This window comes from Cheilinus undulatus, linkage group 5 (genome assembly GCF_018320785.1).
Source record: "Cheilinus undulatus linkage group 5, ASM1832078v1, whole genome shotgun sequence".
Classification (NCBI taxonomy): domain Eukaryota; kingdom Metazoa; phylum Chordata; class Actinopteri; order Labriformes; family Labridae; genus Cheilinus; species Cheilinus undulatus.
Genome location: NC_054869.1, coordinates 29397547 through 29419858, shown reverse-complemented (window position 1 = coordinate 29419858; position 22312 = coordinate 29397547). Strand labels below are relative to the sequence as shown.

The 22312-nt window shown below is 37.7% G+C and overlaps 1 protein-coding gene across 2 annotated transcripts; it reads left to right on the top strand.

Moving 5' to 3' along the window:
• The first annotated feature begins 6236 nt into the window (after positions 1-6236).
• Positions 6237-20160, top strand: ptgs1 (prostaglandin-endoperoxide synthase 1). Of its 2 annotated transcripts, none has more exons than XM_041787536.1 (11): positions 6237-6343; positions 6419-6499; positions 9512-9628; positions 9743-9883; positions 10260-10403; positions 10480-10661; positions 10802-10885; positions 12742-12988; positions 15690-15976; positions 16585-16732; positions 19454-20160. In XM_041787536.1, exons 1-11 carry the CDS (start codon positions 6337-6339, stop codon positions 19801-19803), a joined length of 1788 nt encoding a protein of 595 aa, XP_041643470.1. In that variant the 5' UTR covers positions 6237-6336; the 3' UTR covers positions 19804-20160. The 2 variants fall into 2 exon arrangements, with proteins under 2 accessions (XP_041643470.1, XP_041643471.1); XM_041787537.1 differs by having other exon boundaries at positions 6240-6343; positions 6469-6499.
• The last annotated feature ends 2152 nt before the right edge of the window (positions 20161-22312 follow it).

Here is a 22312-nt window from a genome sequence, read left to right as displayed (position 1 = left end):
CTTGAACAATTACCCTACAAGGTTAATTTGCTGAAAAGTATATCACTGTTGACTTTAAAAGTACATTTATTTCAAAATGAGGAAGAAAAGCTGGTCAAAATAAATCTTGGTATGTTTTGTGTTTGTCCATTTTATAAGCTGTTGCAAAGGAAGAACATTATTTTTTTAACCAATCAGGGATGGATAGATATTGCATCCCAACAGAAGGGTAACAAAAACCAAGACAGTACAGACCAATTATTTAAGTATCTTTAACAACTTGGAAATAATTGTGTACCATAGCGAACCAAACTGACCATTCAGTGGAGCTTATATGACTTACAAAATCAAAAAAGACCATCAGCAACAAGAATGGCTAGTAAAGAGATAAAATGTTCCACTTTATCCACAAAGGGCACCAAAATCCACACAACCCAAAAGTTTCTCACATGAGCTTTAAGTAAATCAGTATTTCACAGTGTTGAATGTTAACCCTTTTGACCTCTTAGTGGTAGCAGAACAATCATAAAAACTTCAGACTGACAAATTACCAGCGCCTATTTGTGCATCGTTAAGTTACTATGTTGCCATGTCTTCCTCGTCTGGAAGACACTGAGGAAGTTTATTTTGATGTAGAGTGTTTTTTTTTTTTTTTTTTGAGAGACACCTCTAACCTAGTGGGTCCCGCTGAATTAATAATTTCCATTTAAAGCCCTGTTTATACAACAACGTAACGGTCTATTTCAGCTTTAAGTATGGTCAGGCCGCATGTGTGAAAAGTTCATTTCCTATAGGAGGACCCCCAGCTGACTCCAGGGTACCTCAATCCCGCTTCTCAATCAGCTGCTTTCTCTAACAGGTTTAACAAATGATAAGGACCCTCTGCTGTGATAGAAACCCACCCAGGATGCCCCTCTTCTGTGGGCCCATTGCTGCTCCGTCTCTGGGATTGGCTTGTTCCACAAGTGGACAGGAAGTGTGCTAATCTGTAACCTGATCCAGGGGAAGGAAGAAGTCAGGAACCAGCCTTCAGTGCTTTCACCAATCGTATTCATCACAGAGCTGGGCCGAGGCTCATTTAGAGCAGGAGCACAGCTTAACTAAACATCTTCTCCATAAAATAAATGCTTCCAGGTTACTCCCAGTCCAGGTTCCACTCACTGCAGCATCTGATCTCAATTACCAGGAATGCTAAGGGAAGCAGCGAGCCTGCGACAACAGCACCACGACATGGCTGATAGAAGTCCTTTTCAGGCACTTGTAAGGCGGGAAACAATGATTTGATAATTAGTTCCTGATGCCTTTCATTCTCTCTTATATCAATCATGTGTAGGAAACAGAGTGCAGTTCAAATACAGTTTGCTGTTTGAAGCTGCAGAGGGAGGTTTACTGTACGGACACGGAGGAGTGATGTATGGATGCCTGCACATCGAAACAACCCTCAAGACTAAACAGAAAACTGCAAAGTGCTGAAATTAAAGGAAAAAAGCATTGAGGACTGATTATTATAAATATGTTTCAGCCTTGATTCAGAGTGAAAATATCACAGTTATGATTGTGAGGGTGTTGATGTATTTACCAAGAAGGATGTGTTTTATATTAGTTGTTTTTGCTCTTGATGATGTAAGTTTCAAGGTTGAACTGTAGGAGGGGTAGAGTCAACGTTCAGCATTCAAGTGCTATTCATTTAGTCCTGCTTCCAAGACAAATTTTAATTTCAAACTCTGATATTTTACTTTTACTTTAAAGGAAAAAGAAAGCTCCTAATGGCAAGTTACTAATGCAAGCACACAAGCTTCAACTTTTCTCTTTCTACAAGACAATGGAAAACATTTATAGTATATATGTGCATATTCTCATAAACAGGTTTACTGACTCTGAAAAAAACAACATAAATTTAGTTTTATTTGCATTAAGTACAAGCTAATGGTTTATGAAAGAGTCCTGGAGAGGGTTAAACGCAACCTGGAAGTTTCTGATGGCTAACTGAACAGAGTGTGCTATACAATACAGAATAGTGTCATCTGCATAGAGATGGGCACGACAACCATTAAAAAGAGAAACCATATCATTTCTATACAAGGTGAAGAGCACAGGGCCAAGAATTGACCCTTGTGGCAAACCTCTATGTATCAGAAAAGCAGGATGAAAATGGGATAACAGTAGACAAAACATTTCACAATTTCTATGCCCTGCCAGTTGAAACTTTTTCTCAACACTCAAATCCTCCTTGTTTATTTAACTGCTGTAACTAGTGAGATAACAGACCTTACCAAGTAACTAACTAGCATTGTAAAGTGTAATCATTTACATATCAAAAGCTGTTAAACATACTTAGACTTCATTTTGATCATAATAACTACATACTTACTTAAATGGGGGTTTAATGCCCTTTATTTTTCTTACCAAGTATTTAGGCATTAGGTTATTTTATTTTCTTATGTAAGAACATTAGTATTAATCAGACTTTATTTGTGTGGCACTGTCCATGCAAAAGAAAAGAAAAAAAAATACACAGCAAAGTGCTTTACATGCACATAATCAAACAATCAGTATTATTCAATCCAATTCATTCACAAGGTAAAAACAAAATAAATCTCTATGTAAATGCTATAAATTAATGGTTTAATGATAATAGGACCTGTAATACACAAGAAATGCTATCGTACATTTTGAATGAAACGTGATATAGGATTAAAATGCAAAAATTAAAAAGATGATAATAAACTTGAAGGAAATAATTAAGAAGATGAAATAACATATAATAACCCAGAATAGAACAGAATTAAGATACTGTGACAAAACACTAAAAGATGATCCATGGGCGCAGAGGTGGGAGAAGTACATGACTACTGCACTCAAGTAAAAGTAGTTATTTTTGTTAAATTTTACTTTAGTACAAGTAAAAGTATTGGTCCTTAAATCTACTCAAGTAAGAGTAAAGAGTATTTAATTCAAAGTTTACTCTTAAGTACTGAGTAGCTACTGATGAGTTGTACAATAAAATATGAGCTTTCTTTATTAGCAAGAACAAGAGAATTGATCTCCAATCAGGTTGTTCAGGTAAACTCACACCTCTGTAATCAAGTCAAATACAGAGCAACATCAACAGTGTTGATTAAACTCATATAGAGTTAAATTTAACACTTTAAAGCTGTTTTTTTTGTCCACACTACATGTGAACTACACTTTTGAAAGAAATACTTTACTATTGGACAGAGCTGCAGTAACTCTTAAAAATCAGCAGTAAGGTACATAGGTCTCCTCTGGAGGACCAAAGAAGGGAGTCAAGCTCATAATAAGGCAATGCATACTGAGGAAAAATACACACTATGCAGCCCTTAGGGACACCTAAAGTCACTTGATAAACTCTAACTCAGTGGATAACTTTCCTCATGGTGCAAATGTGTCCCACATCAAAAACAAAAACAATGCAGCTTGAACAAAAGAACCCCAGCAGTATTCAGCTGTTTGTGGATGTGATGTGGAATAATTTTCTGTGCTACTGTGTTACCAGAGGGGAAAAAAGTACAAGACTATTGTACTCAAGTAAAATTACAGTCCGGTTAAAACTTATTTAAGTTGAAGTAAAAGTACAGATTTCAACATACTCAAAACAGAACAAACTTAAAAAACTACTCACTTACAGTAATTTGTGATAATTAGGTACTTTCCACCTCTGCAGGGGTGCCGGTTCAGCTCAGTAGGTGTAGACCAGGCGTCCACATCCAGAGCCTATAGTCCCTCAACACAACGGTCGAGGGAATCATTCCCTGTCTCGGCACTGTTAGGTGCATGTCTTCCCCGACACTTTCTCTCCCCATGTTTCCTGTCTCTCTTCAGCTATCCAATTTAAGTACAGGAAAAAAACCCAAAAATGATTAAAATAATTTTGATAGGCTACATGAACCTGACAATCTGACGAATGTTATCAACAACATACACCAAGTTATTATTTTGACAATTTAAAAGTCGTAAGTGTTTCTAAGAGTCAAACTTTTCTTTTTGTCCTCGGGGCTGAACACAAACACACCCCACATAAAATACTTGGCCCTTTTAACATGCTGAAAAACTAAACTTGGCAGAGAACACAATCGGAGTGAAAGTAGGCCGAGCTCGTACATACACACACACTCAACCACACCAATGAAGATGTCAGGATGTGAAAAAGAAACATCACTGCTGTCGTGTTTTTGTTTCACTGAGACAGATCAGCTGCTGATAAATCATCTGAGCATGTTTAGGTCAGGAGTTGACGTATCTCCTTGTGGACATTTCAGACAAGCTTTGGTCCGTAAATTGCTACAGTATGCAGGAAATTAAAGCAGAATTACTTCAACACTCAAACATCTTACATAGATTGATAAAGATTATGTCTCTGTGGAAAGGTATCATGATCAGAATCTGGCCACTGAAATGCATTGTCTGGATCTTTTTGAAGCGAAGAAAGCCTCTTTATTTCTTTCCAAGCAGATAAAAAAAACAATCATCAGTAATTTATCAGGGTCTCCAGATTCCCACCAGTGTGCCTCTTTATTGTCCTGTTATAGACTGCTGGCCACTGATTTTTCACAGATATCTAAAAGAATAATGACAAAGTTGAACTCTTCTGATTCCTGTATACTGTATATGGAGCTGAAAAGATGTTACTCTTAGTAAAGTGCATTTTACATAGCCTAACACCATAAATCTTTAGCTATTAAATAACAAATCTAGGCCATGATTGGTTGGAAATCAATGCTATTTTATGGCTTCTTTGAGTTTAAATTGTGCTAAAGTAACAGTTCAAGATGTAACTATAGGCAGGGCAAGCATTTAGTGTTAGAATTATTATAAATGTCATTTTCAGCCGTGACAGATAGACACCAAGACTATAGTGTAGAACAGGGATCAGAAACTAAGTTAACTAAATTTTTTTCTGACCAACTCAATGGCGGGCCAAAATTACATTTTCATCAAGGAAAACCTGTCTTTCCTACTGAAAGCCCGCCCGTTGCCTACCACTGGTGTAGAAGAACAATCTAATCATCCAAAATCTTATCGTCCATATAGCGTCAGTAACTGTTCTCAAAAATATTGCAAAATCCTGCTCCCAGCTTCACAAATGTGGGGATTTATTGCTTTTTGTTTTCATTTTATCAGTTTACAGTTCTCATTAATATGAAAATTGACCGTAAATTTACTCTTTACGGAAGAGTAGGAAGTCTTTAAACAGAAACATACTGTGTAGATATTATCTACAGCCAAATTATGCTGAGACTTTATTCATATTTTTCACTTGGGTGGATTTTTATCATGTTATAAGCTTGTATAAAGTTTTGTGATTATTCTCAGAAAACTCTTTCTGATTCCTATATGTACGTTTGGGTCACTGCCTTTTATTCTACATCCAATTTAGTGAAAAGATATTAAACATACACAGTAAGTAGTGGAAGATGCAAGTAGCCATCGTTTTTTAAATTTTACATCTTCAAAACTGTGGAAATCTCAATCACTTCTGCCATTTACCTAAAATAAAATGGTTTTAGTCTCATCAACTTTTACTTTAACAAAACATTTATCTAACAACTGAGGCATGTACTCTTACTGACCACCTTATTAGCTACAGCTGTTCAACTGCCTATTAATACAAATATCAGCCAATCACATAGCAGCAACCAACATAGGCATAATCAGGGTGATCTGCTGAAGTTCAAACTGAGGATCAGAATGGGGAAGTGACTTCGAACGTGCCATGGTTGTTGGTGCTAGTTTGAGTATTTCACAAACTGCTGTGATTTTTATGCACAGTCATCTCAAGGGTTCACAGAGAATAATCCAGAAATATAAAACAATCCAGTGTTAGTGGTCCAGAGTGGAATATCTCTTGGTCAAAAGGCCTTGTTGAGGGCAGCAGTTGGACAGATATACCTTATAAAGTGGTTGGCAGGTGTATGTTGCATTGATTTACCAGCAGGTGGCAACAGGCATCTTTGAAACCCTGCCTTATCATCCTTTCCTGTGCTCCACTTTACCATCATCGTTTGACTGACTAAATATTTTTGTCAACTTAAAAACTATTTACTCAAACAACAGACTGGTATTAATATTTGACTCAAAGAAAATATCAATAAAGGTTCTGTGAAAGAAAGTTTTGGTCAAAATTTGATGCACAATGCAGCAGGCTTTCTATGAAATCTATTGAAAACCAAATGGAGGAAGTAAAGGAAACCGCCCATTCAAAGCTGCCTGATGTTGTGAAGACCACATCAAGTGAGCCAATTCACTGTTATAGAGTACATAAACGTTTCTCTGTGCACCAAGAATAATCTAACCTTGAGCCCTCATTGAACTAACCAACTGGTACATGTAGGAATCATGAAAGGTGAGCCCTTAAATTGTTTGACCTTGACCAAATAGAATTTTTTTTATAGGTAGAATTATTTCTTATTTTAAACAGAGTTTGGCGTCCTCTCTATCTGGCTGCTCATCTATCTGTTCCTGCTGCAGAGCTCATCCTGTGCTGAAGACTTGAGTGTTGGTGAGCAATTAATTCAGTTTTCCATCACTACATTGTGCATGTCTTTATTCTTTTACTAATATTGACAAAAAAGATCTATGGTCTAATACTGTAGTTAAATGACTGTATTTTATTATGATACTCTTCATGTCCACTTTTTAAGAATCTTGATGACTACAAGAAATGTTTCATATTCAAGATCTTTATATGCACAGCGCATATTGATATAAGAATTGATAAATTAGGTAAACTTTTGTGCAAGCATGTACATGTTAATATAGTGTCAATATTGAGACTCAAATTTTGCATCTTGGTCTGCTGCAGAAGAACAGACCTGCATTTACAGTGCTATTATATGTATAATCTAAGTATGGCAGTTATTTTTACTGGCAGCATTAGCAATACCACTGCAAAAGCATATAATGTGACTAGCAGCTCAGTTTGCTGTTTGGTAACTGGTCATTGCTATAAAGAATATGCTGCTTTTCCACTGGTCAGTAATAGTGGCAGAAACATATTATTAATTAAATGACTTTGGCAGAATAAAACCTCTTGTAGGATGTAGCTTATTTTGAGAGGGTAGAAATATGCTGGGAGTGTTATTACCCATCTTTGTGTCAGAATTTCCTGACAGTAAACACATCATTGCCAACCTTAGATTTGTTTTCTCAGTATAGTCAACATCTCTGAAGTAAAGAGAGCAAGCTAAGAGGAGAAACAAAGAGAGTGACGGAACAAGAGTCAAACTTTAACTTGTTGCAAAAATGAAAAGGAAATGGACTTGAGCTTGTAGTGTGCCTTTCTTGTCAACAGACTACTCAAAGCGCCCTTTACACCTCAGGTCACACTTATACATTCACACACTGAGGGCAGAGGTTGCTAAGTATATCAGCTGTCAGTATTAGCTAATTCATGTCACTGATGCAGCGTTGGGAGTAATTTGAGGTAAAATGTTTGGCCCAATGCCACTTTGAAATGTGGCTGCAGGAGCTGGTGATCAAATACCTGACCTGGTTGAGAGACGAGCAACTCAACCACATCAAAGCTGAGTGTAACTTACTGCTACTCAAGGCTGAAACTATTCATGAGTATAACGAGAATGTATAACCTTTGATGTATGAATGATCAAAATTTGACAGAAATGCACTATTTTATATATAGAAGTAGTAACTTAACCAAGAAATGTCAGCCTAATGCACTCTGTTCATGCATTAACGGATAAAAACACAACAGTCTAAAATCCAAAATTTAAAATGGTAGGGTCTTGATTTTTAAAACAGTGAAACCCCATGTTTAATTGAAAATATAAAAAACACAGTTCAGATGTTGAAACGTAGAGATCTCATTCTCTTTAGAAATTGCAAGACCTTTTCAAATTAGATGCAGGCAACATGTTTCAGAAAAAGTTCACACAGGGTCACTCTGCTGTCTTACCTGTCCTCCTAACAATATGCTGTAAGGTTTTTTGGAACCTGTGAAACCAATGTCTGTCTTCTAAAAGTGAATTTTAATGTATTGTTGTTCTTTTACCATTCTTTATCTTACTTTGTGTTTCCATTTTCAGTAGGCCAGTTTATCTCCTAGATAGTTTCACTGCAGAGCCGTGCTGTTGTGATGCATGTAGTGTGGTATCACATTGTCTCACTGAAATAAAAAAAACAGGCCTCCCCTGAAAAAGACATTTCTTCTTTTAATTTTATAAGACCTGCCAACTGTTTGGAATTTGTGTTTTTATTTGAACTGCCATGTCATACTCTTAGAAACACAGTGTATTTTTGTGTGGAGGATGTGCTTATCTATGCTTTCATATGAAAAAAAGTGTCTCGTTATCTCATTCAACTTCTGCCTGTGTGGAGGGAAGGCAGGAAGCTGTGCTAGAGAGTGTTAAAAGATATGAGGGGGTAGGAGGGGTGGGTGCTGGGCTGCAACTTTTTGCCCAGGAGAGATGAGGTCTGACTGAATAAGTTTCGTTTAACGCTTCCTGTGAAGAGAATATGAACTATAGATCTCTTATTATGGATTTCATTTAAACATTTGGATGCAAATTTCTGTATCATTTACACAGAAGACTCATCCTTACCCTAACTCTTTACTAATTGCATTAATAAGGCATTTATAGGTGTGTTTATAGACGGCATATAAATCAATAAGATTGCTTTTTTGGCAATGAGTTTTAAAATGCTTTGCTAATGCTTTACAAGCACTCTTGCATATAAAGACCTTGTTGGATTAACATTAGTGTCTTATATGTTGTAAAAAGACAAAAAATAAATTTCTGGTTTTTAGGAAATTTTAAACTATATTCACACACAGTCTGCTGTTGTTTTGCAATGCACTCTGGGTAGTGATATCAGATAGTATGGATTGTACTCACCTGAAACCTCATCCTTAATGTCTTCTTCATTAAAACTGCACCTACGCTGAAATGAAAAAGAATAAAGAACGACACACATTAGAACAGGTGTGAGGAGAGGAACAATGCAACCATCTGACATCACTACTTAGAGTGCATTGCACAACAAAGGCTGCCTAAGTTCTTTTCATTTAGTTTGCATGTTTTCCCTGGATACTCTGGTTTATTCCACAGTTCACAAACATGTTCATTTGATTAATTTGTGACTGTTATTGCCTGTGAGTAGGGGTGTTTGTCAGCCCTGTGAATGACTGATGAACTGTCCAGGGTTTACCCTTACCCCCTACCTCTCCCTTACCCAAAGACACCCAGGACTGGCTCCAGCCCCTCATGGCCCCAAACAGGAGAGGCAGTGTAGATGATAGGAGGATGGGTGGATGTAGAAATCTTTTTTTTTTTGGGGTTGTACAACATACATATTAAAGACATTAATGTTAATCCAATAAGATCAGCATTGGATAAACAGTTACCTATGCATCTCTGGAAAAATGTGCTGAACAGCCAAAGTCTGACAGCAAACGTATATAAATTCACTTTCAGGTTGTCCGTGTTTTTTCATTCATCTGTACCTTCTGCCATACAATTAGAAATAGAAATAGATGATCTTCTCTTCTTTACAGTGAATCCATGTTGCTCCTACCCGTGTCAGAGCTCAGGAGTGTGTGTGAGAGTTGGGGTGGATGGCTATGAATGTGACTGCACTCGCACCGGCTTCAGCGGAGTCAACTGCACTGTTCGTAAGTAAAGAGCAAATAGACTTTCTCAGAATTAATGAATGTGTTTGTGTGAGTGTGGGTTGATTTTTATTTATTTATTCCAAAAAAACATTTATTCTTGATACTTTTGTGTAGCGGACTTCTGGACTGGAGTTGGTCTCTGGCTGAAGCCCAGTCCTACAACAGTTCACTTCTTCCTCACACATTTCCAGTGGTTCTGGGCCATCATCAACAACTCTTTCCTCAGAGACACTATTATGAGATTAGTGCTGACAGGTAGGTGAAACATTTAATGTGGATACATATACATGCACTCAATGATCACTTTAATGGATAGGCTACACCTGCTCTGACAAGTCAATCAAAGGGCAGCAACCAATGCATTTAGGCTTGGTCAATTCAATCTGGTGGTCTAATATGGTGTAAATATGTCCCAAGTGATGACATAGTGGATGACAGTGGAAGGAGTGTTTTTTTTTTGTTTTATCACCTGCAATATATTAGGTAGTTAAGGCATATTGACTGAGGGAAGTACACACAAGTGGAGTTAATTTAATTTCATACTCATTCTTATAATGTTTGACAATGTATGTTCAACAAAACAGTGTATCAAAAAAAAACTGCAGCAAAACTGTTCATTTTTCTCCTGTAGTCAGAAGTGACCTTATTCCAAGCCCTCCAACCTACAATACAAAGTATGGATACCTAAGCTGGGAGTCCTACTACAACATCTCATACTATACCCGGCTCCTCCCTGCTGTACCTGAAGACTGCCCTCTACCAATGGGAACCAAAGGTGAGACCCTCCTACACACAAACACAATACTGAGCACCTGAGGGAATGTCTCTTAAACCGTTTTCCGCCTCTACAGGCAAAGCTACTCTTCCTGATCCCAAAGTTTTGGCTGAGAAATTTTTCAGGAGAAGGAAATTCCGGCCAGACCCTCAAGGAACCAACCTGATGTTTGCCTTTATGGCCCAACACTTTACCCACCAGTTTTTTAAGACAAAACATGATGTTTCTGGGGGCTTCACCAAGGCATTAGGACATGGGGTGAGAAATATATATTGCATATTCAGACACTACAAGAAATATTATTAGATGATAACAAAATGCTTAAAAACTTGTCAGGAATTGTGTTTGCCTTGAATTACTCACCATACCTGGGTTATTATGTTTTGTTACTCATCCAGGTAGATGCCAGTAACATCTACGGTGATAACCTTGAGCGACAGCTTCAACTCCGCTTTCTTAAAGATGGAAAGCTAAAATATCAGGTGATGAAGAAATACCTCAAGTTATTATGCTGTTGGATTTCAAGTATGGGGATGGGAAACTTTGGTCACAGACAGTGTTGCCAACTTAGCAACTCTGTTGCTATATTTAGCGAGTTTTCAGACCCCTCTAGCTACTCTTTTTCAAAAAAGGGACTAGTGACAAATCTAGTGACTTTTTCTGGTGTTACTGGAGACTTTTGAAGACACCGACATGAAAGCACATTGTAGCGCCTCTTAGTGAGCAGCGGGTGCTGCCGCGGGCCCCTCCCCATCCCAAAGTACTGACAGGCAGCCCACTCCTCATGCAGCAGTCCCTCTCAGCTGCGGTCAGAGCAGGAGATGCTCACGCCTCCATGTCCAGACTACAGATTAACCGTGCTGTGAAGGCACCTTGATAGTTTTTTTCTATTGTCTCTTTTTGGTCCATTTAGATTGTTAATGAAGACTGTATACAAAAAAAAAAAAAAAAAAAGAAAAGAAAAAATTGATTTGTTGTAGGCTTTTAAGTGGATCATAAGGTTTAAAACTAACCAAACATAAGAAAACTAAACTTCTAAGAAAAATAGAATAATAAATAAATGATAAACCAAAAATAAAATTTAAAGTAATTCTGCCAGAGTATCTCTTCAGTCATTTTGCCAAGCCCAGATAAAGGAGGGTTGGAACTGTGACGTTATAAAAACAAGAATTGACAGAAGCAAGTTAATTTGTTGTTCTACACATAATAAGGGTCTTTTTACTCACTTTTTGTCTCTCATGATGTTTTTCCTCCTTCCCTACAGCGTCCTTTACAATTAAATCCATATGGAAAATTATGCAAATTAGATGATGGCGTCATGTAGCGACTTCTGGTGACTTTTAGCACAGCCAATAGATACTTTTCTTACTGAGGAGTTGGTAACACTGGAAGAGGGCAGCATCAATTTTAATCTCCCTGACAGAGGGCCATATTATTGAAAATTGTTGGCTACTCTCAATATTATAATAAAACTAAAGACATTTGCATGCACTATACAAACATTTATTTTTTCAAACTCAAATAGAGAGTTATACTTAATTTGTTGATCTAAACTCATAATTTAAGCCAATTTAAGGTACCTTTCTAGTGCAATGAACACAGCTATTTTATCTAATTGACTTCTTATGTTTCTACTTTTTAACCAATGTATTTATTAATACATATGTGGAGTTTTACAGAAACAATCACAATCATATCTCTGACTTCTTGCAAAGATATAATATAATAGTAATCAAGATTATTTGAGGAATATTTCAGATTCCTCAAATAGATTTAGTTTTTTTTTCTCTTAATGGTTAAAACCTTGATATATGAAACGACTTCCAGGCCACATAAAATAAAGGGGGGGGGTCCATGTGCCCCTTGGGCTGCCAGTTGCCCAGCCCTGGTATTTACAAATATAACAGACCATCTCTACACACAGTGGTTTATATACTATAAATACCACTATAAGAAAGCAAGTAGGGTTCTGGAAGGAGCTTTCAGTTTGTGTTGATCTGCCCATCCCCCCCATGGGCGTTATCATGTTTCTGGTAAATCTAATGACCTTAAACAACACTTGGCCTACTTCCTGTGGCATGCTAACTTCTCAGAAGCTTGTGGTTTATTTATTCAAATAGCAGTGATAGTGATTGAGATAAGATAGAGATAATCTTTTCACTCACTTTGCTGGTATCTGTTATTCAGCCTATTACATGATTAATATCTGGGTTTGGGCGAGATGTTCCTCAAATTATGTTCATAGTTGATTTAAATAATTAATCACTGTTTGAATAGCTCACAGTTAAGCCTCTAAATGCATCTTTCTTCAGCTAATGTCTGCTTTTGTTGTTCACAGTTAGTTAAAGGGGAGGTGTACCCTCCTACAGTCTCTGAGGTCCCTGTACACATGGTGTATCCTGAAGGTTTCCCTCCAGAGCAGCGTCTGGCCATTGGACAGGAGGTGTTTGGTATCTTGCCAGGCCTCACCATGTATGCCACCATATGGCTGAGGGAGCATAACAGAGTCTGTGACATCCTGAAGGCAGAGCATCCCACCTGGGACGATGAGCAGCTCTTCCAGACCACCAGACTCATCATCATTGGTGAGGAGGGGGCAGGAGACTGTTCTCTTTACAATGTCATCCAGTACTGATGCTTTCTTATGCTCATGTGATGTCTCGTAGATGCAGTGGCGATTCTAGAGTGTGCTGGGGTCCCAAGCAAAAATTCCCAGGGGGCCCCTCTGACACGTGTTAAATGTATTTATAAATAATCTAAATATAAATATAAATATACTAAGTACTGCATAAAGACCTGATAGCTGTGGCTAATTTTCAACTCTTGTCCCCAGCTGAGCTTTTACATTTACAGTATGATGAATTAAGCTTATGTTATTATAAAACCACAATACACTGCAGTTAAATAAAATACATTACAAGACACACAGCACATATCGCAATATAGGTAATCCAGAATACAAGTAGACAAAAATAGCTACAGCTCTGATGTGTTTTATCCACAATAGCCAGCACTTCACCTTTTTTTCTCAGATTTGATGTCTCAGACTTATTTCAGTATGTAATATGCTCCAAAGTTGATAGTCTTTGATGCAGAAAGCACACTGTCAAAATTTAGATCTAAATTTCAAAGCATCAATACTGTAAGCTAAGACACAACTTTCATTAGTTACAGTAAAAGCTGTTGTCTGGGTTAACTGTTTTTGCCGTCCAAATCACTCCTAGTTACTTTTGTGAAATTTCAGTACTGTACCTTACAAGCATATTCACTTTCTCTCTGTCGACTAGTTGTTGGCTAAGCTCGCAAGACAGTCGCACGCGGGTGTGTCGAGCTGACTGAGCTCCGCTAACAAGGCTAATTATTAAATGATTAACAGTCAGCCTTACACCTAACACTAGTTTAAGTGTTTGCCTCACGTCCTTATCTGCTCCACTTATCGCTGTCTTGCTTTCTCCTTTCTTCTTCCTCCTTTCTGATCTTTCTTTTCTCCTCCCTGGTAAGTAGCTCTGCTTCATTTTGCACGGCTGACTTTGACGTTACTTTGACACACTTAAGTAAAGTTAATGGACGTAGGTCATGTAGCAGTGAGACAGGGATGACATGGGGCCCCTTTAGGGGGGTATCCGTCTAATATGTCATTGCAATTTGACCACTGGTTGTTTGATGGGTTTAATGGGGTAGGTCACTGCAGTTGCAACATTTTCGGACATTACTGTGGAGTAAAGTTTGTCAGCCCTTGGGGGCCCCTAGTGACCTGGGGCCCCAAGCAGCTGCCTGCCTTGCCCGTTGACAAGCACTGCCTCTGCATAGATGACAGAGAAACATGATATGAGTTAGCATGTTTACACAACATCCACTCGGATTTAACTCCTTTAACGCTATTGTAAACCTGTCAGGGGATATTGAATGTCCTGCACTACAGCTGACAGTTGGTCACGGGAGGAATAGAAATGAAGCATTTCCAAATAGGGGGACTCTGACCAAAAGTCAAGTTTAATTTTATATCTCAAGCCATAATCTTTCACCAAGTTTAAAATGTCTTCAACAAATGGGGCCGTAATTGCAAAGAGACAAAAGAACACCCTTAACAAATCCAACCATGTGTTACAATGGAAGAAAACAAATACTTAAGATATCAAGGAAAACAATCTCACTGCCTCATTTAAAAAATAAGTGCTGAAGAGCACTTAAAAAGACATGCTATGCTGTTTTCTAAAAAAGGAAGCAAGCCCATAAAAATACCCCAAAACCTACTGATAGCCGTGTTATAGAAGGAGAAAGCAGAGGCAAATGTATGCATTAAAACAGACCCATCCCTGTGCTTTAAATGAAGAAAAGAAATAAATACCTGACCCTGTTTTAAATCAGATACGTAAAGGTATCAAACCCAATACTGTTACGATAAAGAATTAAATGGGTACGAAAGGGTGCCCTAAGACAGACATAGCTATGTGATGGGGAAAAAAAAGGATGTTAAAGCATGACTAAAATAAACCCAATAAAATAAGCATGGTTAAAATAGAGGCTTAAGAGTACTGAAACTGACAGTAATGTGTAAGAAAGAAGAAAAACCTAACCCTATGTTGTAAAGAAAAAAAAAAACATGCTCGTGGATACCTTAACTGAAGGGGGAAAAAACTGTGGTTAAACAATAGGGAACAAAATGTTAAAGCAGACTCGATCATTAGTTATGAGGGGGAGAAAGATGCTGAAGGGTACATTAAAATCAAGCAAGTCAAATAGACCTTTTAACAGCCTCAATATGGTTTGCAAAGGGAGAAAACAGATGCTTAAGGGCATCTTTACATGGGGTCTGTGTAAAGATCAAATCATGTCTTAAAAGGAAAAAAACAGTCCTTAACGTGTGCCATAAAAGATAAAGTTATTTGTTGAAAAGGAAGAAAAGAGACACTGCGCAGACCTCCGCCATTAGCCCTATCTCCCAATAGTAACAAATCCTTTAAAAACATTCCTGTATCCAGATGGTGATCCGTATCACTCCCAAAATCTAATCAGTTCTTCCTTATGCCATTTCTGACATTTCCTGAAAATTTCATCAAAATCCGTCCATAACTTTTTGAGTTATGTTGCTAACAAACAAACCTAGCCATGTGTCTGAGAGGAGGAGAAAGATGATGCCTTGTGACTATGCAAGCCTAAGTTTGAAAACCCGAAATGATAATGTGTTACTGGAGCATATACATGTATAGCTTAAGCCTTTGAACAAATGATGTAAACATACATTTTTTCTGCCTTTTCTCAGAGAATGAATTTTTTGTTTTCAAGGTGAAATAATAAACATCATAATCGAAGAGTATGTGCAGCAGCTGAGTGGCTACCTACTGGATTTGAAGTTCGATCCATCCCTGCTTTTTAGTTCACGGTTCCAGTACAGCAACCGCATCGCCCTGGAGTTCTGCCAGATCTACCACTGGCATCCCCTGATGCCCGACAGCTTCCTCATTGATGGAGAAGAAATCCCATACTCCCAGTTCATTTACAACACCTCCCTTCTCATGCACTATGGGGTGGAGAAACTGGTGGATGCTTTCTCTCGACAGCCTGCTGGACAGGTAGATAAGAAAGAAGGTTCATGTGATCAGTGGTTGACAAAGTAGGTCACTTTGTTACTTTAGTCAAAAACAGCACATTTTCAGATCAATTTGTCCTTGATAATACGGTGTAAAAAACATGGTTTAAATCTGCAGATTCTAAGATTTATTTGAACTCAAGAAAATACGACACAGATTGAAAAGGTCACCAATGATAAATAAGATGTCAGCTAAGGGCTTGTCAGTGTAGGTTGACAAACAAACATGTAGTGACTCCACTATAAATCCAGATATGTGAGGATCTCTCACACAGACCACAGTGATGTTGCAACACTGACATGACACATATTCATAACCACTAAACCATTGTGAGGCTTCAGTTGTCAGCGTTAAAACAGGTTTCCTCTCACAAATACATCCGTAAAATCAAATGAAAGATAATATTCTCACATCACTCTGCAGCATCATTTGCATGCATGGTTGATTTTCTCTTTGCTGAAACTTGAAATGTTGATCACTGAGTGTCTGCATGCCAAGCTTCAAGCGGGAGGACTATATCTCTCCAGTTAGAAGTCTTTCTAAATAGTAATTCAGATTAATATTAAAGGAACTTGTGTTTGTGTTTTCAGATTGGTGGAGGACAAAACTCTCATGAAGTTGTGCTCAAAGTTGCTGAAATGGTCATCAGAGAGTCTAGAGCAGCACGTGTGCGGCCCTTTAATGAATACAGAAAAAGGTTTAACCTGAAGCCATATACCTCCTTCTATGAATTAACTGGTAAGCATGTTTCAACTAACTCTTACTTCTTACTCTTTGTAGCCTCCTTTTAACTCTGTCACTCAGGATATTATCATGATTTACGTTTTGACATCAAACTAACTTTAACCTGATTAACATAAATAGTTTCCTTAAAAAAAGGAGGTTGCTTCATCGCTGTCCAGAAGACCAGTGCAGAGGGAAACAGCTAGTCAGTAAAAAAAATAAAATGAAATAAAAGAGCAGGCAAACAGCTGGGTAAGAAACCAGGCAGGCTTAATACATGAGCTGATCATATAATGAATGCTGGGATGAAGAATAACGAGGGAAAACTCTACAAACTGGCAACATCAGGACGACACACTGGGATTAAATACACGGACAGGTAGGGGATAATGAGACACAGGTGTGGTTAATCAGGGTAAGGCTGACACGTAAGGCAGGAAACATGAGGAGCAGGATATGACTGATACAGGGTGGTAAAACTACAAAATAAAACCAGAAATAATAATAAACACGAAGATATAAAATACATGAACTTAACATGACTCAGTGTGTCACCCAACAGATTTTTTTGTAATCTTTGGTTAAGTCAGGGTTGGTCTGTGGTGTCTCTCTGAGTTGGCTTTCTTCATGTGTGCCTCAATTCCTTTCCAAGATCAATCACTGAGATAAATGTGGGGAATTAACTAAACCATAAAACCAGATATGTCTGGTATCAAAAGGCGCATGAGAGGTAAGTTAAAATGTATACTCTTATTGTTGAGCTGAGTTAACATGAGGGACCCCTTGACTATTTTTGTGTAATTCATCAAATAATGTAGTTGAATCCATTTACAATGCTTGTAGAATATTTCAATTCATATTTAAATGGTCAGTGTTCAATTGTATTTATATTGCTTTCACATTAATTAACCTTGCAAAGATTCGTGCAGCACAATTTTCCCCACAAGGTGTTGTCTTTGAGCAAAGTTCAGACTATCAGAAATGAGTGGAAAAAGAATTTGTTATTAGGTGTGCAAAGAGAGAAACCACAGCAGTGTCTCAGCAGCCAGAAAATACTGATGAGTAGTTACAGAGACTTTGTTGTCTTGTTTTGTTTATAATAAAGAATAAATTAGTGTCCTCCAGTGTCTTTGGCTGCAACGCATGCATTATTTTCTAACACCATACTTGAATATTGATGCCTTTTTGGCAGAGGTGGAAAAAGTTCATGACTACTGTACTCAAGTGAAATACAGTTTTTCTGGTTTATATTTACCTAAGTAGAAGTAAACCTTTCAGTCTATAAATCCACTCAAAAGTAAAAATTATTTGATTTTGAGTACTGAGTATGTACTGAGGAGTTGTACAGTAAAATATGATCTTTCCTTACTTGCAAGAATGACAAGAGAATAGATCTACAACCAGGTTGTTCAGATAAAGTCATACCTCTATAATAAAGTACAAAGCAAAATTGACTGTTTATTAAATTTAACACTTTTAAAGTGTCTATATTTGTCCACACTACATATAGTTAAACTACACTTTTGAAATGTTAAATATTTAACAATATGACAGCGCTGCAGTAACTCTTGAAAATCTGTGGTAAGATGGGTCTCCTCTGGCAAGAACAAAGCAGGGAGTCAATCTCATGGCAAGGCAATGTATACTGATGCACTACGAGTCCTTTAGGACCACCTAAAGTCACAGACGGGTACTACTCAGTGGGTAACTTCACTCATGGTGCAAATGTGTCTCGCAACTAAAACAACAATCCACCAGAAACATGACCAAAGAGACCCCAGCAGTCATCACTGTACAACAGGCATAATCAAAGCAGATGTAAAACGCATCTAATGGTGCGTTCTATTTAATCGTGGAACTCGCAACTTCCGAGTGTCAAAAATGTGCCAGAAATTTTTAATCCTGACTTGGAAGGTGGAGTATCCCCCAGTATTCTGAGTTGCGAACACGTAGCAAATGGAACACATTCAGCCCGGGTGTGACGTCATTTCCAGTCTCAACATCCAACTTCTGAGGTAGATGGAACGCAGCATCAACACTCCCCTTAAGGGCATGATGGGAGACTCCCTCCACACATTCCCCCAGATCAATTGACACTTTACAGAGTTAAACTAACACTAATGGATCAAACAAAAAAAATGTTTACGTTGTTGTTATGCCAAAAACTTAGTAGTTGGCCCTTTTAGATCAGGCCAATGGGATTAAAGTCACTTTTGCAGGAATTCATCTTTAAGAGATGCAGACATATCAAGCTAATCGGAGCAGAAAATAATTAATTCAGGGGGCTTTTTTTAGGCACCATTTGATAGGAACACTTAACTGCTCTGTTGGTTGTGTGCTCAAGCAAGTGAGCTAAATCAGTTCTGCAATTCAATCATTTTTAAAATGTTTTATTATTGGACAACAATTTTCATGCCAAGAAAAGTCAGGGATTACAAAAGGAAGAAGGGATCATCCTCTGGGCATCAAGTTACCCTGTACAAAATTCCTGGGCAACTGATGAGACATTTCAGTCATGTTTTTGATGAATTTAGGTGGCGTCTCAAAGATGTGTTGGTGGTAATCAACCTGAATCAACATACTGAGTGGTATTTAGCAGACTACAGTGTTATTTTGAAATGGCTAAGTGAAACTAACCTGCGTCATTAAAAAAAAAGAATGGGATGACATGTACAGCTGATGGTGCAACATAGTAAGTTTAAACTCCACTGTTGTTAATTATCTGTTTCTTTACAGGCGACACAGACATGGCGAGAGGTCTAGAGGAGCTGTACGGTGACATAGATGCTGTGGAGCTCTATATCGGCGTCCTAATGGAGAAAACTCGACCCAATGCCATATTTGGTGAGAGTATGGTCGAGATGGGTGCTCCCTTCTCTCTGAAAGGTCTGATGGGGAATCCAATCTGCTCCCCTGAGTACTGGAAGCCCAGCACATTCGGAGGAGAGATGGGCTTCAACATCGTCAAAACATCTACTTTGAAGAAACTGGTGTGCCTCAACACCAAGTGGTGTCCGTACGTGGACTTTCATGTTCCAAGAAACGAGGAGGAGAAAAAACCAAAAGAACCAACCACCGAACTTTAATAGTTTGGTGTTTAAACCAGCCTGCAGGTCTACCTCCTGAAAATACAGCTGACAAACCACAGTTTAGGGAACTGAAGCCGATTTGCTTGTAGAAAGAAGATTTTTCAGAACTTAGTTAAAATACTTTTTTTTACTTAATTTTCCATTTTCTGTCTTTTTATCAGGCTCATTTTTATCATATCTCATTACTGTGTAATTTTGAATTATAATACACAAACATCTCACATAAATGTTGAAATAACAAGTTTCAGTAATTTAACAGGCATTTGTGTTGCATATTGGCTAGAATCTAATCCCAGAAATCTATAATAGAAACAATAGAAATGTTAGATTTTAAGAATAAAAGTTGAAAGTGCACATTTTAGGTCTTCAGTGATCATTTCTGCATAAGGGAAGAGTTGAATCTGTGCTGCAGCAAGGATTTTCTTAGAGGGATTTCCTTTAGATTAGGCACAAACATCCTCTCTGGCTTAAGGATAAAATGATTTGATTTTAAAGGGTTAGGGTCAAGGTAATTGCACCTCATGTTTCTCCCTCATAAGATTTCTACAAATCACACCACCACAGAAACAGACCCCTTCCTCTTGTTCCACTGCTGCTCTTTTACTGTCCTGAAATTGCATACCTGACAACTGGCCGACATTATTTCTCATTTCACTACGTTTTAAAATCACGCACAGATATTTGGTACTATTAACAACCATTCTGAATAAGCATGAGGCATTTCTTCAAGTTTAAATAATTTTCTTAAACTTTTATCAACAGTCATGACCAAAAAGCACACATCCATTTTAGTATGGTTTTTCAACAGTAACACAAATCGTGCAAAGATTTCTTGTATTTTTTTATTTACTGACTGAAGTAACCCATATTTTCCCTGAATGGATTTTAATTTTGTTGGTACATATAGAGCCTGGGAGGGAGTCCTAATTGATGACCCCTGACCTCTTTAGCACCACCAGTAGGTCATTGTTTGTACTTTAACTAAGACTTGTTTTTGTACAGATGACCACAAAGATGCAAAGTTTTGAGCAGATGTTTGTTCTTCATTTTCTTTTAGCACCAATATAAGTTTGGTAATAAATGGATGCATCTACATGAAAACTGGAACAGACATTTCCTTCAACAACCTTGGTGGTTTATTTTTTTCCATTAGTTTTTTTTAGTGGCTTGTTTGATTTATGATAAATAACTTCCAAAACTAAAACATCATCAGTCTCACACAAACCTTCTGTTTTGTGGTAATAAGCAAATTTATCACGATTACATGCTAAACTTCAATAGTAATCAATGCTTCTTCTCGGAAGCCTGTTAGCACACTGCCATCAGCAGAGCTGTGCACATGTAATGATAACATTTATTTATGGAGCACTACTTAAAGTACATTAATCATTTTTCACTGAGAAAGAAAAATAAACCAGGCTGGTTATTACTATCATAAGCAAAAGCATACAGCCTTTGCAGTTGCAGCATGTCCTCAAATTAACCACAGTAGTGAAAAACATCTCTATAAGTTTTCACACAAACTGTTAGACAGGATGCAGGAGGGTTCAAATGTAAGAAACGTGTTCACACACTTTTCTGGTTTGTAAAAAATAGGTTGGCTAACTTCTGTTTCTTATGAGTAAATTTAAAGGTGACAATATTAGAGTTGTGAGTAATGCAACACGAAAAGTGCTTTGCCATAATGCTGAAACTGCATGTTGTGTCATGGATGTGTTGAAAAAACTCAAAACCAGGACCCAAATGCAGATAAAACTAACAAAATTTAATAAACAGAAATCTAAGAAAAATCTTTAACAAAACTTACTTAAACAAAGAATAAAGCAGGTAACTAAGGTCTCAGAAAACACTAGGAGGACAGCAATGCAGACAGCAGACATCAAACAATGAACTGACACCAGCAGGGAGAAACACAGAGCCTAAATACACAGGGAGTGATTAGACACAGGGAAACAGGTGAGGACAAAGAGACAGGTGAAACCATAGATATCTATGGGTGAAACTAGTGAGGGTGATCAAAGTGAAGGAAAACTCAGGCAGGAAAAAAACTGGAGTCACATACAAGGGAAGGCAACTACAAAAGAAAACAAGAAACTTCACAAAGCACAACAACACTGGACAAGGGGGAAGATATCAAAAACATAAGCAACACTAGGAGGGCAGCAAGGAAACAAATACAAACACAGGGAGTTAAACTAAACATGAAACACAGGGGACAAGGAACCAATGCCAACACTCAAATACCAAAGGTTGAAACTAGAAAAAAATCTTAAGGAAACCTAAATACAAAATAAAACTAGAAACAAGGAAATAACGTAGAATAAACAGGAAAACACTGAAAAAAATCAGGAACATGGCATGTTGTACAGTAGGTGTTTATGTTAATGTTGGTAATGTTTGTACCAGGAACAGTTGTCCTTCTGAGGTCGTAATTAGGAAAGGTGCAAGGGGAGGTAGTATCAGCATTGTCACTACCTGGAGCTTGCATGTACGGAGCCTGGGTCTG

Excerpts from the sequence above, each read along its gene's own strand:
- ptgs1 (XM_041787536.1), top strand. Across the intron at positions 12,989-15,689 it reads CACCAGACTCATCATCATTG|GTGAAATAATAAACATCATA; the intron begins GTGAGGAGGGGG and ends TTTGTTTTCAAG. Across the intron at positions 15,977-16,584 it reads CTCGACAGCCTGCTGGACAG|ATTGGTGGAGGACAAAACTC; the intron begins GTAGATAAGAAA and ends TTGTGTTTTCAG.